Genomic DNA, 17,323 nt, shown 5'->3' on the forward strand with positions numbered 1-17,323 from the left:
AGTTTACAACTATTTTTAAAGCCCACATACTGAAGGATAATAGCATTGACAATTGGAATTTGGGAACTCTTATCAAAAAGAGTAGGGTGACGACTTTGGAGCAGAAGTGTGGAAGGTGGCATCGATAAACTAAAAAAGGCCTTAAAATAGGGCATTTGATACCTTAAAATTAATAGTGACACACTTTGGCTTGGATGATTTTATGTTGTGGACAAAGACTAACCCAGAGCGCTTTAGTTCCAGTTTTTATTGTACAGTGTTATTGGCTGTATTCATTGCCTTTATTTTTTATTTTCCTGTGTCTCCTCCAATAACCTCAAGTGCATGGCACTCTTCTCCGTTTTAATTGTAACAACAACACTGTGAGGTAGGTCAGTTTTAATATGAGTAACTGACCCAATGTCACCCAGTGGGTTTTGTGGCTGAGTGGAGACTTGAACCTGAATCTTGCAAGCCCAGCACTCAAACCACTACACCTCACTCACCCTTACAGTTTATGGTGGTGCTTCCATTGTTCCTTGGAAGCTGAAGTCTGTGTGATATACCCAGGCGGTTGGTAGGGATCAGAGTTTATGGTGAGGTGCCACATTGGATGGCACTCAAGCATAATAGCCCCACAAGAAGGTTGCGAGAGCCATCATGATGAGAGCATTGATGTTGACCACACGCCTCCAGACTGGGTGCTCTGTGATGTCCGTCAGGCGTCTCAGCTCTTCAGCTTTGGCCTCTGGGCTTGGTTCTGTCTGCTCTTGGTTGTTTGTCCCCATCCCGCAGAACCAGCTCAAGCACTGACGCAATCTGCCAAAAGAGGGTGCTACCTTCTCATCTGTGGGGAAGAAGAAAGGAGAGACCAAGATGATGGAGCTGAATTAAAACATTAAGATCCTTCTAATAGCTATGAGGAGAGCCAGCTAGGTGTAGTAGTTTAAGTGTTGCATAATGACTCTGGAGACCAGGGTTCGAATTGTAGCCATTAAAGCCCACTGAGTGGCCTTGGGCAAGACTCTTTCAGCCTCAGAGGAAGGCAATGGCAATTTCCCTCTGAACAAATCTTACTAAGAAAACCCCATGATACAGCGGCCTTAGGGGCATCATAAGTCAGAATGACTTGAAGGCACACAAAAAACTTGAATGTACACAGTAACAACAAAATGGCTGTGAGACATCCCAGGAGAGTGAAGCTTCCATGGAGATTAGTGGGCAAGTTGGGAGTCACACTAGGAATGGTTGAAGCACAGCTTGTAGAAGTTACCTTTTGTTCTTCAGCTGAACATTCCTACTGGGGAATTATGGGAAATGTAGTCAAAAATAACTTTTCCAAATAGGAGGGGTGCCGCCTTCTCTGTTTGCAATTCAGCACCCCCAAGTTGCCTCACCTTCCACTTCCAGCATATGCTCCAGCCTTCCATTCTTGGCTTGTTCCATCTCTGTCTGTTCCTGCTGGTGTTGATGCGCAGCCTCCTTTAGTTTAGCTTCATCCTCTTCCTCCGTGTCGAGGTCTATCCGCTCCTCCTTACTGTGCCTGAGGCTGAACACCAGGCGATGCAGCTACCATGACAAGACAGAGGGTTTTTTAAAAAAGATGCTTGAATGGGAGGGAAATGAGGGAGGAAATGAAATCTATGGGTGCATGATTGGTTTGGGCACACATTTAGAGAAAACTTTTGTAAAAGTCCCTGAAGATGTGTACTTAAACATAATCAACAAATTTTTTATTTTTGTACAACCTTGAAATACCATCTCACTGTCTTCACTCTCTTTTAATTACCCTGCCATTGATATCTCTTCTTTTTTTGGTTTCTTTAGGTAGGCGAGCAGTTATGACCCTCCAGATGTTTCTAGACTGCAGCCTCATAATTCATTACTACTGATGGGAGTTGAAAGTCAGAAACATCTGGATGGGCACAGTTGCTCACCCCTTCTCTAGCTATATGAATGCCCCCAAATACAAAGAGAGAAAGGTTAATTTGATTCTTAGGTTCTTCCTTCATAATAAGGTCAGAGAGGTGCTGTGGCCACATTGACATACTAGATTTGTTCCCAGAAACTTCTTAGGGTTTGATTGTCCTCCAGTTTCCTTTTAATTGTTGTCAAAGCCGCTGTCAACTCAAGCTCCTTTACTGTAACAGGAAGGTGCTAGTGTTTCCCTCTTAGGGTTGCCAGAGTGAAAATTGGACAGAGTTCCTATACCTTTAATGCTTGTGTTATGGTTGGCCATAACTTGGAAAGAACTTGAAGGCAAGATACACACACACACACACACACACACACAGGTTTCACTTGTGTGAAAGAGATCCCCCCCACAAAAGTTTTATAAACATTGCATGAAAAGGCAAGGAACTTACAAGTATTTAGAGAGGGAGGCTCTTCTCTTCCTTGTGACACTAGTGCTATGAAAGGTGAGTTCTAACCTACAGATTTAGCAGTATAGCAGTATCAAAAGGATGGAATTTCAGTAGGCATCTTCTTCAGAACACCCAGTATAGATTTTTGTGCTAAATTCTTCACCTGGAATACTCCTCCACCCATACTTACATGTTTATCATGGATAGGTGGGGTGCAGAGAGAGACACCCATTGTGATGACAGCCGTGGCAGAGAAGAGGATGACGGAGAAATAGAGATAGTGGATGCCACAAATCAGACGGGGGCAGGAGCTGGGGAAAAGGCAACTCCCTGTGCCATAAAAGAATTCTGGGATCATCCGAGCCATGCCGATGGCCAGTCCTGCCACCATTCCCCAAAATGCGCCCTGAAGGGGAAAGAAAAACAGGGTAAAGTTGGAGGGTGAGCAACAGAACAGAGGAAGGACTGGATCTTGTGGTATTTGTCTCTCTTCTTTTCAATCTCCTGTGCACATAACTTTGAAAAACTACTTTTTTGCATTACAGCTTTGAGAAATCCCCAACCAACATAGCCGTTTGGGGAGTGATAGTCCGTCCCCAAAAAGTAACTTTCCCCCATCTCTCTGTGCCACAACCCTAATGTTGACAGCCCATAAAAGATACTGAAAAAAGAGTAATTTTCTTAAATTTATAACTTAGTGACATACTGGCCTAAACCCTATTGTTAGTCTTGAGTGGAATAGAACCATTGAATCAATTGAATTTACTTATGTGTTGACTCACTATTGGGCAATTGATTTAATGGATCTACTAGTTGGTACTAAAGGGATTCCAGCTGTCATCCTCCTTTGCTTTAACATGTTCCATCAACAAATACCAACCTCTCTAGACAAAATGATCCCAGATTACTAGGTGATGTCCAGATCTAAAGACCTTCCTACTTGGAGCACTTGGGTTTGTCCTCCAGAGCTTAAACCTCTTCATAGAATCATAGAGTTGGAAGAGACTGCAAGGGCTATCAGCAGGAAGTTCTTCTTCATGTTTAGGTGGGATATCTTTTCCTGTAGCTTGAATCAACTGCTCCCTGTCCTAGTCTTTGGAGCAGAAGAAAACAAGCTTGCCCCATCCTCAATATGACATCCCTTCAAATATTTAAACATGGCTATCATGCTACCTCTTAACTGTCTCTTCCCCAGGCTAAACATACCCAACTCATGGGGCATAGTTTCCAGACCTTTCATTATTTTGGTCACCCTCCTCTTCCTTGCAGTGTGTAAATGTATTGGGAGGCTTACATTTGAGCTTACTTACCTGCTCATTGACCCTTTTGACAAAGACTCCAAGGAGAAAGATGGCAGCAATAGGTGGGGCCAGATAACTACTGATGGATTGTATGTAATCAAAAAGTTGACCACCCTGGGCAGCTTGAACTACTGGGATCCATGCAATACTGATTCCCACAAGTAGCAAGATCCACACCCTGTGAAGAACCATACAAAAGGAAGAATGTAGTGGAGAGCAGACAGAAACAACACTAAACAAGTTTACAGAGCACAGCGTAATGGACAACAGGGAGAGGATGCTGTCTGAAGTTCAGGCATCCCTCCTTTCTGACATCAAAGATCAGTGGAGGCCAGTGGTTCCTTTTCAGTGGGGCAACACATCTATGTTGGGTTTAAAAAGTAACTATCCAAAGACCAAAAAGCTGAACCCAAATGGCTTCAGTACCTTGGATAGCTTCTCTTTTTTGAGACAAAAACCCACATTGTCTTACTGAGAAGGATATATTTTTCTAGATTGCAAATTCATATATGTTAGGCTGCTTTAGACGTTAACTTTCCCAAACAATCCTGGGCAATATAGCTTATGAATGATGAATGAGAGATCCCTAGGTATCCCTCTAAGAACAATGATTCCCAAGGGCCAGCTTGGGTCATGTATAAGGAGAAAGGCAGGATATAAATTAAATAAATAACTGGAAAGGCTCTTATCAGAAAATAAACATCTGCTAAAGCAGTTTAAGTCCATTGTGCAAGAACACTCTCAGGTCCAGCAATTCTTACATGGATAGAGAAGGGGGGGGAGTAGCTGATGGGCAGCACTGGGGAAAAAATAACAGTGGGATGGGCAGGTAAGATTGTTGCAACAAATATTAATAGAGAATCTTGTGGTATCTGAGCCCTGTTTGTCTTTATCAGGAATGGATATTGTGTGGCCCTCTCTTGGATTGTACCCACCCACGTCTCTGGTCATTGGTCATACTGGCTGATGATGATGGAAGTCAGCAACATCTGGAAGGCCTCACATTCCCAGTGGTCTTCAGCTTAAGAATGTAATACTAAACGGATGTGGCGAAATCACACCTCCCACTCTTTCTCACCTGCCCACTATCAACAGCTCCTTGTCACAGGCTAGAGGCCTCAGGCGGTTGTAGATGTCCATGGTGAAGAGAGTTCCACTACTGTTGAAGATGGAAGCCAGTGAACTCATCAATGCGGCCAGCATCACAGCCAGCATGAGACCCCGGAGTCCTACAAGAAGCAATGCAATAGAGGAGGAGGACAAATGTGCATCTTTATTTCCTAGAGCAAGGGACGTAGCCAGGATTTTAGGAAGGGGGTGTGTGTCCAGACTAAGTGCCACTATTAGCAGCACGCACCATTCATTTTTCTAATGGAAGGGGGGGGGGGTCTGGAACCCAAGGACATCCCCCTTGGCTACGTCCCTGCTGGAGCTCAGCACCCCTCATGCCCAAGAGACAGACTTGGAAGGTTCAAGGAATTGATCCTAGGGACCTATTGAGCCCCCACACCTCCAGTGTCCAAAGGAGCACTCTTATAAGGCGATATAATATCAGATGCAAACTAACCCCCTTGCCTTACCATTTGGCATGAGAGTCACCACCAGTTTTGGGTAGGCAATATTGGAACACCCAACATCTGTGCCACATATTTGTCTACATTCCTCTGGGATGATACAGGCCACTTCATCTGAAAAAGTAAAAGAGACTTAGTGGAGGAAGAATAAAGGGCCATCATTTCCAGATCAAGATATATATGTAGATTGATGATTTGCTGTTATGGTTGTGTCCAAAGTTTTCCCTCTTTTTCCTGCAAAGACAGTCAACTAAAGGTTAGATAAGATTATGTTCTTAAACCAAAAATAAAAAAGGAATTTTGGTGAGTTCCCGAAAGGCAAATGGCAACATGAAAATGCTGGTTTCTTTTATATTTGCCCCGTACGCTGAGGAGGTAGCTCACTTGAGTCCATGTCATCAGATGTACCAAGTCCTATTCTCCACTGAGAAAATATATACACAGTGGTGCAAAGTTAGGAATAACCATAGTAAAATCAAATGGAAATAAAATGCATAGTTGTGTAATTATCCTTGTTAATTAAGATATAGGGAGGAATTTAAAAAACCCATTTTATTCCTGGTGAGAGGTGCTTGGATTCAATATCTTGATAGGTGGTTATTTGATTACCTGGCGTTTGAACTGAGAAAAGGGTTTTTATCCCACTAGTTTGTGCGGTGCACATGTATTCATCCCTGCCAGTTAGAAAACATAGTCCATAAATGTGTTAATTTTTCACGTGCTACCAATACTTTTGTTGTTTTCAATTTTCAGTGTGAATGTTAAATAAAGAAAAAGTGCCCCTCTAGCAATGGAAGGGCTTACGGCGGAAACATCAAAGGACTCCTGACGTCCGTGCAGATTTCTCCTCCTTGTACGTACATGGTGTTGTTGGTTTATAGCCACTGAGAACAAAGCAATGGTTGAACATTAATTTGATAGCTCTTCAAGTTCCTTCCATGTGCCAGCCGGAATGTAACATTTACAAAGAATATGTGCAAAACAAGCAAACTAGAACTGAGAATTCTAATAAACTAAATGTAAGAAACCATTGTACTAGACCATCTGCCTATCTCTGTACTATCTCTGCCATAGGTTCAGAACAAATGTCAGTCACACTTTAAGATAGAATTAATTTGCCCCAGACATTGTGCTCCTTTATATACTCCAGGAGTGAGGGATGTGGAGCTCACCATGTTGTTGGACTACAACTTACAGTAGAACTATTCAGCACAGCCAATAGTGAGGGATCATGGGAGTAACAAGGCTAACAGTTACAGCTGAGCTAGGCTGAAATATCACTGAAGTCACTTAGGTCCTACTACCTTGCTCTCTGAAATAACATCTGGAACTATTGTTCTTGTCAGAGGCATTGTGCTCCAAACTTTTATCCTTGATAGTAGACCTGGAATTTGTCACATTCTTCCATCTCTAAACACACTCCAACCCACTTCCCCCAGGTGTTTACCTGGGTACAGGATCCGGCTGATCATGCCAGGCATAACCATGAGAAACATGGGCAGCAGCTTCAGGTATCCACAAAGGATGCAGCCCGCTTTGACATGGGTCAGGTTCTTGCCAGCCAGGCACCTCTGCACTATGACCTGTGTTGAGTAGGAACAGATATACCTGTTATGTGGATCTTCTTTTTCAAGAGCTTTCCTGATAGCTGTCGGCAGATGAGAGGCAATTCTGCAAATAACCCACCTCTGCCCATCCCATACCTGATCACTGCACCAGTACCAGATAGAGTTGATGGAAAGACCAAGGATAACAGCCGGCCAAGGCATGTCACTAGTCACAGCATCTCTGATCATGTGGAAAGAGTCCTCCCGGGGCAGATAACAAGAGGCTGAGATGTTGTACAAGTCAGGAGTGGGAGACAGTGTCTGCCTGGGAAGAGCCTTCATGTATTTGTCAAACACACCTTGATAGCCTCCCACCTCATTAAAGGCTGCAAAGGAAGAAATATGGGTAGTTTTAAGAAAAGTCTTTTGAGTTCTGCTAATGCATTCTGGTCTCCCCACTATTTCTGAAGCTACCCTCAGTGAAAATGAGTTGCAAACAAATATATTGCTGATTCTGTTAGTAGTCTTTCTTGCTTTGCTTGTTCTGTGCCTTCAAGACATTTCCATCTTATGGCAACCCTAAATTGAAACTATCATTGGAGTTTATCACACAAAGGAGATCGAGAATTTATCCCATGAATATCCCAGAAAAATTGCATAATTATGCAAAAAGATTTCACACGATGTCGCACAAAACTCTTAGAAAGAAGTATTAATGTGCATATTTTTACTTTCGGGATTTCAGCGACAATGCATTTTCAATTTCACTTTATTTGCGTAATTTCGTGTGATAATCATTTGAGCAATTACCATTTTTGCTTTATTTGTGGGATGCTTTACATGCGCTTTAATCTCTCTTTAATGCCAAAATTTGCCCCAGTGTGATAAACTCCAAGTTACTGCAAATGAAAGCAATGGATTCCAAAATACCTGTTGTGTCCACATCAGCTTAAAAGTTTGGTTTCAGAAGCTGCTACTGCTGTTAAAGTAGAACATTTTACATTTTAGACATCCTCAGAAGGGAGAAACAATCACAGTCCAGCACTGATTATATGCTACAATGTATGTCCCAATTTTCTGTCTCCTCTTTGCTTTCTTGTAGCTTGGATTTTTACTTTTTGGAATACAATTTCCATGCTTCCCCAGCTAACATGTGCAGTTGCTATGTGGCTGGGAAATGCTTGAACTTGTAGTCTAATTTAAAACAAAAACAAAACCCTAATGGTTCCAGGCTCTGCTTTAAGGAGGGAACGCCATACTAGAGAATGAGGAATGAGAAATCCAGACTTGTTTTATGACTTCTGCTAGAGATATACTCACCAAATCCCATGAGAACAAAGGCTCCACTGATCATGACAAATGTCTGGACTGTGTCTGTGTACATGAGGGCAGCCAATCCACCTGAAAAAGAGACAAGAGATGTGCATGCATAGCCACTGGAAAGCTGGCTTATATCAAGTCAGATCATTGGACAATATCATAGGGTGCATCCACATTGTAGAAATAATGCAGTTTGACACCTCCGCCATGGTGCCATCCAACAGAATCCTGGGATTTGGAATTTTGTGAGGCACCGGCACTCTTTGTCTGGGAAGCTAGAGCAAAGATCTATCTTCTCATATTCTGTAAAGTGGTGTGCACATAAAGTCCAACTCATGTCTGTGTAATTCACTGTAACTCATGTCTGTGTAACTCACTGTAACTCATGTCTGTGTAACTCACTGTTTTGGTTGTTGTGGAGGATGGCATTCTCTAATGGTCATGCCAACCCATCTCTTAAACGCCTGCAAGCCCCTTAACCATTTACTGGCTGGTGGAGAGCGAATGTGGGGAGCAGCAGTGGAGCAGCATGCATTTATATTTTTGTAGCAGTACACACCACAATGATGTCCTCAACCTCTAGTATACCTGTTGCTGGAGTCTGAATGGAGGAACATAGCTGAGCATTGCTCCACCATGTCCCCATACTCTCCAATATTTCATAGATGAAAATTGGGGCATGTGTGGCCAAGAAACATCATAGTGTGGTCAAAATGCCTCAGGTTATTAATGAGGAAGAATTCACACACTAGGAAAAGTCACAGCAGTTTGCTTTTGCCTGAGTTTACAAGGAAGGACAAGATTCTACCCCTCCTGTCCCTTTTTCTCACTGACTGAATTGAATGCAAACCACTTTCCACTTTGAACTCAGTCTGCAGCAATTGAAGTGAGCTGAAGACAAAGAGGGAAAGTGGGAGGAGGAACGAGAAACTGGGATACAGTATTTTAAAAGCAGCTGAAAAAGTGGGACAACAGAGAATTCATTAGGACTTTTCCTGTCAAATTGGGCCAGTTGGAGTGTATGTATCCCCCTCTGTCTACTGCTCTCTAAATGGCTGTACTGGAGATTCCAGCAGTTTAAAAAGTGTTTTGGGGGGTTGAGGTGGAGACGTGCTGTAGTTTCACCTATATGGAATTTTATGATATGTCCCCAATCCAGGATTTCAGCCGGTATTGCCCTTGTTGTCCTCACCATCATTATTTCTTAAATATTTCTTATATAAGCTTTGGGCTACAGTTCTCAGAACCCACAGCCAGCATGGCCACTGGCAATGCTGGCTGGTGATTCTGGGAAATGTAGTCCAAAAACATGTAAGCACTGATACAACTGGCAGCAACTCTCCAAGGTTTCAGGGAGACATTTTCCCAGCTCTGCCAGGAAATACCAGAGATTGACCCTTGGACTGTCTGTAGGCAAAGCATGTGCTCTGCTACTGAGCTACGATCCTTCTGCTAACCCCCTTTCCTTATTCTTTTGATGCTTCAGCATTATCAGCCTTTTATCACTTGCCAGTTGCAGTCTTGGAGTGAAACCGAAAAACAAAAATCTGGGAAGACTCCCTCTCCTCTTCTTCAGTTTCTGTTTAGCAAGAACATCCATCTTCACAGCTTTTTACTGGCTCCATGTAATTAATCATTCTGTTCTTGAGAAATGGCCAAAGAGGTAACTCAAGGAAGGTCATTAATGGGGCATGAAAGGAGTTATGTACCTTCAGGTCAACTGCCTGTGCATTTCTATGGTTCAGTGTGGATTCAATTCCTACTCTCCAAAGAGTCCTAGTCCAACACTCAAACCACTGTACTGGCTCTAGGAAATGTATACCCCTTTTTATTGTAGGTTGAATTAATAACCTGAGTTTGGCAGGGTTCTTGTGCCATGTCCAGGAAACATATTCAAGAGTAGCTGTGTGGGACAGCAAAAAACAACAAAATCCCAAATCCCCAAAAACAGTGAAACTGTTTATTGGGCCAACTAAAAGCATAACATACATTATAAGAGCTTTCCGAGCTTCATCAGCTTCTTCGTAAGGCAAAGATGTTAAAAATCATACCTGACAACAAAAATCTTAACTTACAACAGAAGTAGACAAAATGTAGGCCTGTGTAAGCATGAAAGTAAAAAGCGGTCAATTTTTTCCACTTTCTGTGGGGTATTTTCACGTTAATGCTCAATGCCCCTGATGAGTCTGAAAATGATCCCACTTTTGCAGGATTTTCCAGGATTTAAATCCCATTTCAGCACAGGATTTAGGCATTTAGCCTGCTGTGTGACAAACTCCTATGTCTGCAGCGCTCCAGACAACTGATCTGCAGCAGATAATTACTGGTGATGTGCTTTCTTTGTGTTTCCTTCTCGCCATAAATCACCAGCTGGTGGCTACTTAATCAAGCCTGTTAAAAGGACCAGAGCAGGTCAGACTGTTTCTCCTCAACACCCTTCTCTTAACCATTTGGCAACCATACTCCCTATTGTATCTGATCCCATCTCCCTCTGCAATTCCAGCTTCCTGTTGGGCACACAACCTATCTGTCCCATTTAATACTCTTACCTGTCACTGTGTAAATGGTGGTTATGATCAGGAGGGCAATGACAGCCACATAAATATTCCATCCCAAAGCTTGTTGGATGAACACAGCACCAGAGAACATGTCTACCTGCGGGGAGATCGAGGGGAGGATACAGCTCAATTAATCAGGGTTTTCATCAGGAATTGATGCAGTGCAATTGAAAAAGAGCAGAAGAGGTAAAGAATTCCTCCTTCCAAAGGTGGGATTGCCAGGAGTTGGGGTATAGTTATGGGGGTCTTAGCACTGGCCTCCCAAACTTTTAGCATTGCAGAGAGTGAGACAATGGCCTAATCTGTGTTGCAAAAACAATACAGTTTGACACCACTTCAGTGCCATGGCTCAATGTGATGGAATTCTGGGATTTGTAGTTTTGTGAGATATTTTGTTTTCTCTGTCAGAAAGCTCTGGTCCCACAACAAACTACAGATCCCAGAATTCCATAGCACTGAATAATGGTAGTTAAAGCGGTGTCAAACTGCATTATTTCTGCACTGCAGATTAGCCCACGGATAATCTTAAATATCTAGAATGCTTACATTTTCTGCATTCCTTTGGTTATTTTCCCAGCCCCTTTTCTTTCAATACCTAAACTGTATTTCTAAATGTGAAGTTGAAGACTTTCACAGCTGGCATCAATTGGGGTTTTTTGGGGTTATGTGGCCATGTTCTGGAAGAATGTATTCCTGTTGTTTTGCCAGCATCTGTGGCTGGCATCTTCAAAGAATGCTGGTATGGAAGTTCAACTAAATGTTCAACTGAAGTTTTAAATTAATGCAATGCTCGAAATTTGGGCTCTAGAGGAATATTTCATTTGGAGGAGGCAGAAATTGTAGTTAGGAGTTTATGCCCTACAGCTCTAAGGCCCAGTGTGGTGACAAGATTTTGGATACTATTAAAGTAGCATACCTCCTCAGGTGTAAGAAGCATATTATTTTTCTTTGTCCTCAATATTAACCCTTATTCCAACATTGAATCCTCCCCTTCCCACTACCCCCTTCCCATCCTTGATGCCTGGAGAAAGACTTACTGAAATTTTGGTGAAGATATACATGAAAAGAGAGAGGACAGAGAGGTAGAGACGGATTCGCCGACCTCCAAAGCGCTTCTTCAGGTACTGTGGCATTGTGATGACCTGCACAGTTGGGAGGAGATGTTACTGGCATTTTTCATAAGGCATCCTCAGAGTTTGGAAGTAATGCATTAGAAACAATGTCGTTGCTGTAACAAATTATTTTCTTTCTTGTAATCAGGAAGTGATCATGGTATCATTGAAAGAGAGGTTTAATGAGCGAGAACGAAACTGCCATGTTGGTAGAGTAAGTAATATTTTCTGTTTTAGGAAACTTAACGCTACATAGCAAGGATAGTTGTTTAACAGAGGAAGAAATAATGAGGAATTACTTTCAGTACATCATAAAAGGAAAAAAAGAGGAGGAGAAAAAAATCTAGCAACAGCTTTAAGACTAACTGGTTTATATTTTAGCATGAGGTTTCCTCATTGTCTAATTCAAATTTATGTAGGTCCTCTGTGGTCATTTTCTTTGTTTTCTTTATGTTCAGCAGCAGGCCTGCCTTTGTACTTTCTTCCTTGAACTTCTTCAGTAATTGTTCCAAGTCATTCTTGATCTAATTTCTGATTTTGTACTGTAACCCGAAAGAAAACCATTGGCTCTCCTAGTCCCACTTTAGTAGTCCACAGACCCTTCTTACATAGCTGTAATGACTGGGCCCTCCAGTCATTTGGGGACTTCCCCTGGCTGAACCACAAAGGGTTAATCTGGGGGGAGGTACATGCTAATGAGAGCTGACGTCACATGCTAATGAGCAGCTACATCATAGCTGACGTAAGGCTTACCTGGTTAATCAGCAGTGCCAGAGCGGCCTTTTCAAGAAGGTTCCAGGAGGGGACTTTAAATACCCTGTAGGGCCATGCTTCCTTTGTTCTCCATCTTTGTGTTTGTTTTGGGGAGCCAGCTGTGTGCTTGCCCTGAGGCAGGCAGGAGTAATGCAAGTGGAGCTAGGCAATGAGGGCCAGCTCCTTGCATCCGAGAACTCAACAAGGACTGCAAATCCCATCCCTGTGTGAGTAGCTAGGAGGAACTGTGTTAGTTAGTGCGTCTAGGTTTTTGTAATGTTTATCTAATAGCTTGCCTGAAATGAACATCTTGGTAACTGTGTTTTCTGACCTGCAAGGCAAGGAGGCCTTGCATGAATGATATCCTCCTATTCTGTTCTACTTCTTTAAAATAAATATCTTTCTTTAAAAGTATCTGCTGTCTCTCTCTGCTCCGGTTCATGCGTCTTAGCTTGGTTGCGAATTGCTCAAGTTAACAAGGGCCTGTTACAGACAGCCAAAATAAAGCTGCTTCGAGTCACAATGGAGGTATGGTGTTTCAATGATGCATGCGTCCTAAGAGTCCAGAAGTCGCACCAAAGCCACGCTCCAGCTGGAGCATGGCTTTGGTGTGGCTTCTGGACTCTTAGGACGCATGCATCATTGAAACACCATACCTCCATTGTGACTCGAAGCAGCTTTATTTTGGCTGTCTGTAACAGGCCAAGGGAACAGAAACTAGATCTCTCCCTAGCAAGTCCCAGTGTATGCTTAGGGAAACATAGTTCATTGAGATTCACTGGGTGGTGGCAGCGAAGAAAATAGGACCTAAAGGGGTCGCATTCAGCTCGGCAGGGAGTGGGAATGGAGACCTAGGAGATCCTAGAGGGGAAAGTGTGAAGGGGACGCCCTGGCAGTAAGAGCCACGCACAGGGCTGGTTGCTCCAGGGATAGGGTTACCATAAGTCTGGACCTCCTAACTGGGACAAATGTAGGACAAAATTTTCAAATGTAGGGCACATTTTTTAAAAATGGAGGACATGTGAAAAAATTGATGTTTTTAAAAAATGTTACTATAAATGCATGTTTCTTAGGCATGATCAAAATGGAGGACATTTGGGCATTATTCCTAGACTCGTGATGGCAAACCTATGGCACGCGTGCCACAGGTGTGCCCCCGTTCACCCTCTCAGGCCCAAGGCAGCGCTGCCTTCTGTTTGGGAAGGCGGGGAGGGAAGGAGAAACGGCCCGTGCCAACTTCTCCTTCCCTCCTTGCCATCTCAGACCCAAGGCAGCGCTGCCTTCGGTTTGGGAAGGCAAGGAGGGAAAGAGAAATTGAGGAGGAGGTGGGTGGCGCGGCCGCGCAGGGAGGCGGGAGAAGGTGGGTTGGTGCCGCATGGTCCCGGGCTGGGGGCCAAACCAGACCGGGACTGGGAGGGGCCCCCCAAAAGCGGATTTTTCCCGGGGGCCGCTGGGTTATGGCATCCCTATCCAGGGATCACCCCCAGATCACCACAATAGCCAAAGTATTAGAGTCCTGCATTTGGGTCATGTTCACAATGCTCTGCAGATATGAAGCTTCCTGAGTGACACTACCTCACAGAATTGTTTCAAGATAAACGGGAAGCAGGATTGGGTTGAAAACTACATAGCTGCCCTGAATTCACTGGAAGCTTCTCTCTCTCTTTTTTTAATACCACAATCAATAAATGTGTTTAAGAGGAAAAATTCCTTCCCTTACCCCAGCTGTGAGATAGACAGGGACAAAGAGCCATCCAAGCAGGAGAACAATGAAGAGAGCCTAGGAGGAAAGAGATGTGAGATCAGTAGGGATTTGGGTGGGTCACATTAACAAAGGACACATCCAGAAGAAGAGAGGGAAGTCTCTGGAAGTACTGGGAGCTTCTACTTCTTTGTGGGCTGATTTTACCTGCATATATCCATCCAAATTCTTTCTTGAAATATCCTTGTTTTCTCTAATCCTTCTCCCTTCTCTTCTTCCCTCTACCACTGATCAAGAGTCACATCTGGAGTTGTGCAAAATTTCATAAAACGATTTTCACTAATTTCCACTGTGCTTTCTTTATTATTAATCAGAAGTTACAGCAGACTAGTAGAGAGACATTTCATATTACAAAATACTGAGTTGATTTAAACTGACCTGGGAAGTAGAAATGAAAAGTCCTTGGTAGTGCTAGGAGACCCAAGGAATTAGTCCAGAATGAATAAAATGTCATGTGTATGTTCAAAATAAAATCAATTACCATTGGAACAAAACCTGGGACTTCCAGTGACTTTTTTCTATTCTGGAGGGGCTCATATTAATCCAGACTGGTATGTTACTTAATGGTTCCTTGCTCATTAAATGAATCAAGTCTTTGATACCTTTTTGTTTCTGCAGTCTACCTCATTTTGTGCCTCCCCTCCCTATCCCTTCAAAGAAATATGGAGCCCTCGGTTGACTGCTTACATTCCACTCAAATCCTGCCACGGCCAGGCCATTAGCTGCACCAGTGCCTGCCAATCCCACGAAGTGCCCACTGCCAATGTTGCTGGCAAAGAGAGAGGCACCGATCTATGGATACAAAAACAAACAAAGAAAAATAAGGCAGTGTCTGAAATATTCCAGACCCATCAGTTCAAACATTGGCCTCACCAAGACCTTTGAGTTGGCACTTGTCACCCCTAGTTTTGTTATGGGCTGATGCTACACCGCAGAATTAATGCAGTTTGACCCTGCTTTAACTGTCATGGGTCCATCCTGGAGCCCTGGTGGCGCACTGGTTAAATGCCGGTCCCGCAGCCACAATGTTCAGTGCCGGGCAGGGCTCCGAGGTCAACTCAGTCTTCCATCTTTTCGTAGGTCAGTAAAATGAGTACCCAGCTTGTTGGGAACAATTGGCTTACAGACTGTAAACCGCTTGGAGAGTGCTAGTTCACCGATAAGCTATGTAGAAATGTACTTGCTACATTGCTATTGCTATCCTATGGGATCCTGGGATTTGTAGTTTGTTGTGGCACCAGACCTCTCTGACAAAGAAGGCTAAATAGCTCACAAAACTACAAATCCCAGAATTTCACAGCATTGAGCCAGGGTAGGGTTGCCATAATTCTCTAATAAAAACCGGGACAAAATGTAGGACAAAATTTAGACCAAAATGTAGGACATTTAAGGTCCTCCATTTTGAGCTAAATTTTATCCTACAATTGTCCTATATTTTGATCTAAATTTTGTCCTACATTTTGTCCTGGTTTTTAGTAGAGAATTATGGCAACTCTAACTAGGGCAATTAAAACAGTGTCAAACTAAGTTAATTCTGCAATGTAGAAGCAACCATGTCCTTCCAATTTGTTCACATTCTACATCCCCCTGCATCCAGTTTCTTTCCCACTGCTCTCTTCTTTTTTCTCTTTCTCTCATCTCACTCCCGATTCTTCCTCCTACTTTGAATTTATCTACTCAGCCTCCCTCCAAGTGATTTGCTTGTCAACTCATATACTCCGACATTTCACAGATAAAGATTGGAACACATGTGGTCAAGCTTCATCAGAGTGTGGTCAAGATGGCAAAATTCATTAAAGAGGGGGAACACACAAGCTAGGAGAGGCTGCACTGGTTTTGCTTTTGCCTGAGTCTACTGGGAAGGGCAAAGTTCCACCCTCACCCTTCCTCTCCTCTTGCTGAGTAAATTGAGTGCAAACTACTTTTGTACTTTGAATAGAGTTTGTAACAACTAAAGTAAGCTGAGGAAAAAGTGGACAAGTGGGAAGAGGAGAAAGAAACTGGCACTTTTTAACTAGCTGAAAAAGTGGGATGACAGGATTAACTGGATAGTGCTGGTATAGTGGTTTGAGTATTGAACTATGACTCTGGAGGGCAGGGTTCGAATCCCCGCTCATCCATTAAAACCCATAGGATGATCTTGTGCAAGTCACATTCTCTTAGCCTCAGAGGATGGCAAATGGCAAATCCCCTCTGAAGAAACTTGCCAAGAAAACCCTGTGATAGGTTTGTCTTAGAGTCTCTAGAAATTGGAAATGATGTGAAGGCAAACACACACACACACACAAACACACACACACACCTTGACAAATTGGTATAATTGGAAAGTAAGTTATCTGTTTCCCTAACCTCTAAGGATTGGGATTTCTTTCCATTTTCTCCATTTCCCTGAAGAATCCCTATCTCCTTGTTTTTCCTCCGTGCTTTTAATATTACTTACCGGCCACCATATCATGTTCCTACCAGCCAAAAAATATCCCCCGACAGTACCTCGGTTGGTCCGGCACATGGACTGTAAGTCAAGACATAATGACAAGAGAAAAGGTGTAAATATGAATGGGTGAATCAGTCATATTTATTTAATATTAATGGCTGGAATCCTCCATAATCGTCTATGTTACATACCCTTACGAATACTTAGCTAAGGACCTTTCCACACAGGGCACAGAAGTAGGGTCAGTTTGCATTGGCTGATGTGTATTCGCATCATATCGCATCGTTCATTCACACTTGCGCTCTCTGAATACGCTTTGGCGATGCGTATTTGCATCATATTGCATAGTTCATTCACACCCGCGCTCTCTGAATACACTTTGCCGATTCGTATTCGCATCATATCGCGTCGTTCATTCACACCTGGGCGGCCTTCTGCATCGAGGTTTTGCGAATCGGCCAATGCTTATTCAGGCAAAGTAAGGCAAGTGCAGATTGGATAACCACACCAGCCCAATACAATGTGTATTGGCCGATGTGCATCGGCAGCTTTGCGCATGCTTTGTGGGGCTCTGAACGGGGGCAACATTTTTAACTTCCGGCGTGAAGAATGAGGTC

General features: G+C 43.2%; 1 protein-coding gene across 2 annotated transcripts; it reads right to left on the reverse strand.

The window, feature by feature from the left end:
• Nucleotides 1-232: 232 nt before the first annotated feature.
• On the reverse strand, nucleotides 233-16,765 carry SLC5A2 (solute carrier family 5 member 2). Of its 2 annotated transcripts, XM_042475827.1 has the most exons (14): nucleotides 16,713-16,765; nucleotides 14,960-15,064; nucleotides 14,231-14,290; nucleotides 11,683-11,787; nucleotides 10,637-10,742; nucleotides 8,088-8,168; nucleotides 6,924-7,153; nucleotides 6,668-6,803; nucleotides 5,227-5,334; nucleotides 4,725-4,875; nucleotides 3,656-3,824; nucleotides 2,536-2,751; nucleotides 1,377-1,548; nucleotides 233-826 (listed from the first exon to the last, which is right to left on the reverse strand). In XM_042475827.1, the coding sequence occupies exons 1-14, from the start codon at nucleotides 16,725-16,727 to the stop codon at nucleotides 600-602; spliced, it is 1,881 nt and encodes a 626-aa protein (XP_042331761.1). In that variant the 5' UTR covers nucleotides 16,728-16,765; the 3' UTR covers nucleotides 233-599. The 2 variants fall into 2 exon arrangements, with proteins under 2 accessions (XP_042331761.1, XP_042331760.1); XM_042475826.1 differs by lacking the exons at nucleotides 14,231-14,290; nucleotides 14,960-15,064; nucleotides 16,713-16,765 and adding an exon at nucleotides 12,511-12,562.
• Nucleotides 16,766-17,323: the final 558 nt, after the last annotated feature.

This window comes from Sceloporus undulatus, chromosome 6, assembly GCF_019175285.1.
Source record: "Sceloporus undulatus isolate JIND9_A2432 ecotype Alabama chromosome 6, SceUnd_v1.1, whole genome shotgun sequence".
Lineage (NCBI taxonomy): Eukaryota > Metazoa > Chordata > Lepidosauria > Squamata > Phrynosomatidae > Sceloporus > Sceloporus undulatus.

What these genes read in the sequence shown, in the direction of transcription:
- SLC5A2 (XM_042475827.1), bottom strand. An exon ending in GGTACTGGTGCAGTGATCAG is followed by an intron (nt 6,804 to 6,923) that starts GTATGGGATGGG and finishes TACTCAACACAG; the next exon opens with GTCATAGTGCAGAGGTGCCT. An exon ending in CACCTATCCATGATAAACAT is followed by an intron (nt 1,549 to 2,535) that starts GTAAGTATGGGT and finishes TTGTCATGGTAG; the next exon opens with CTGCATCGCCTGGTGTTCAG.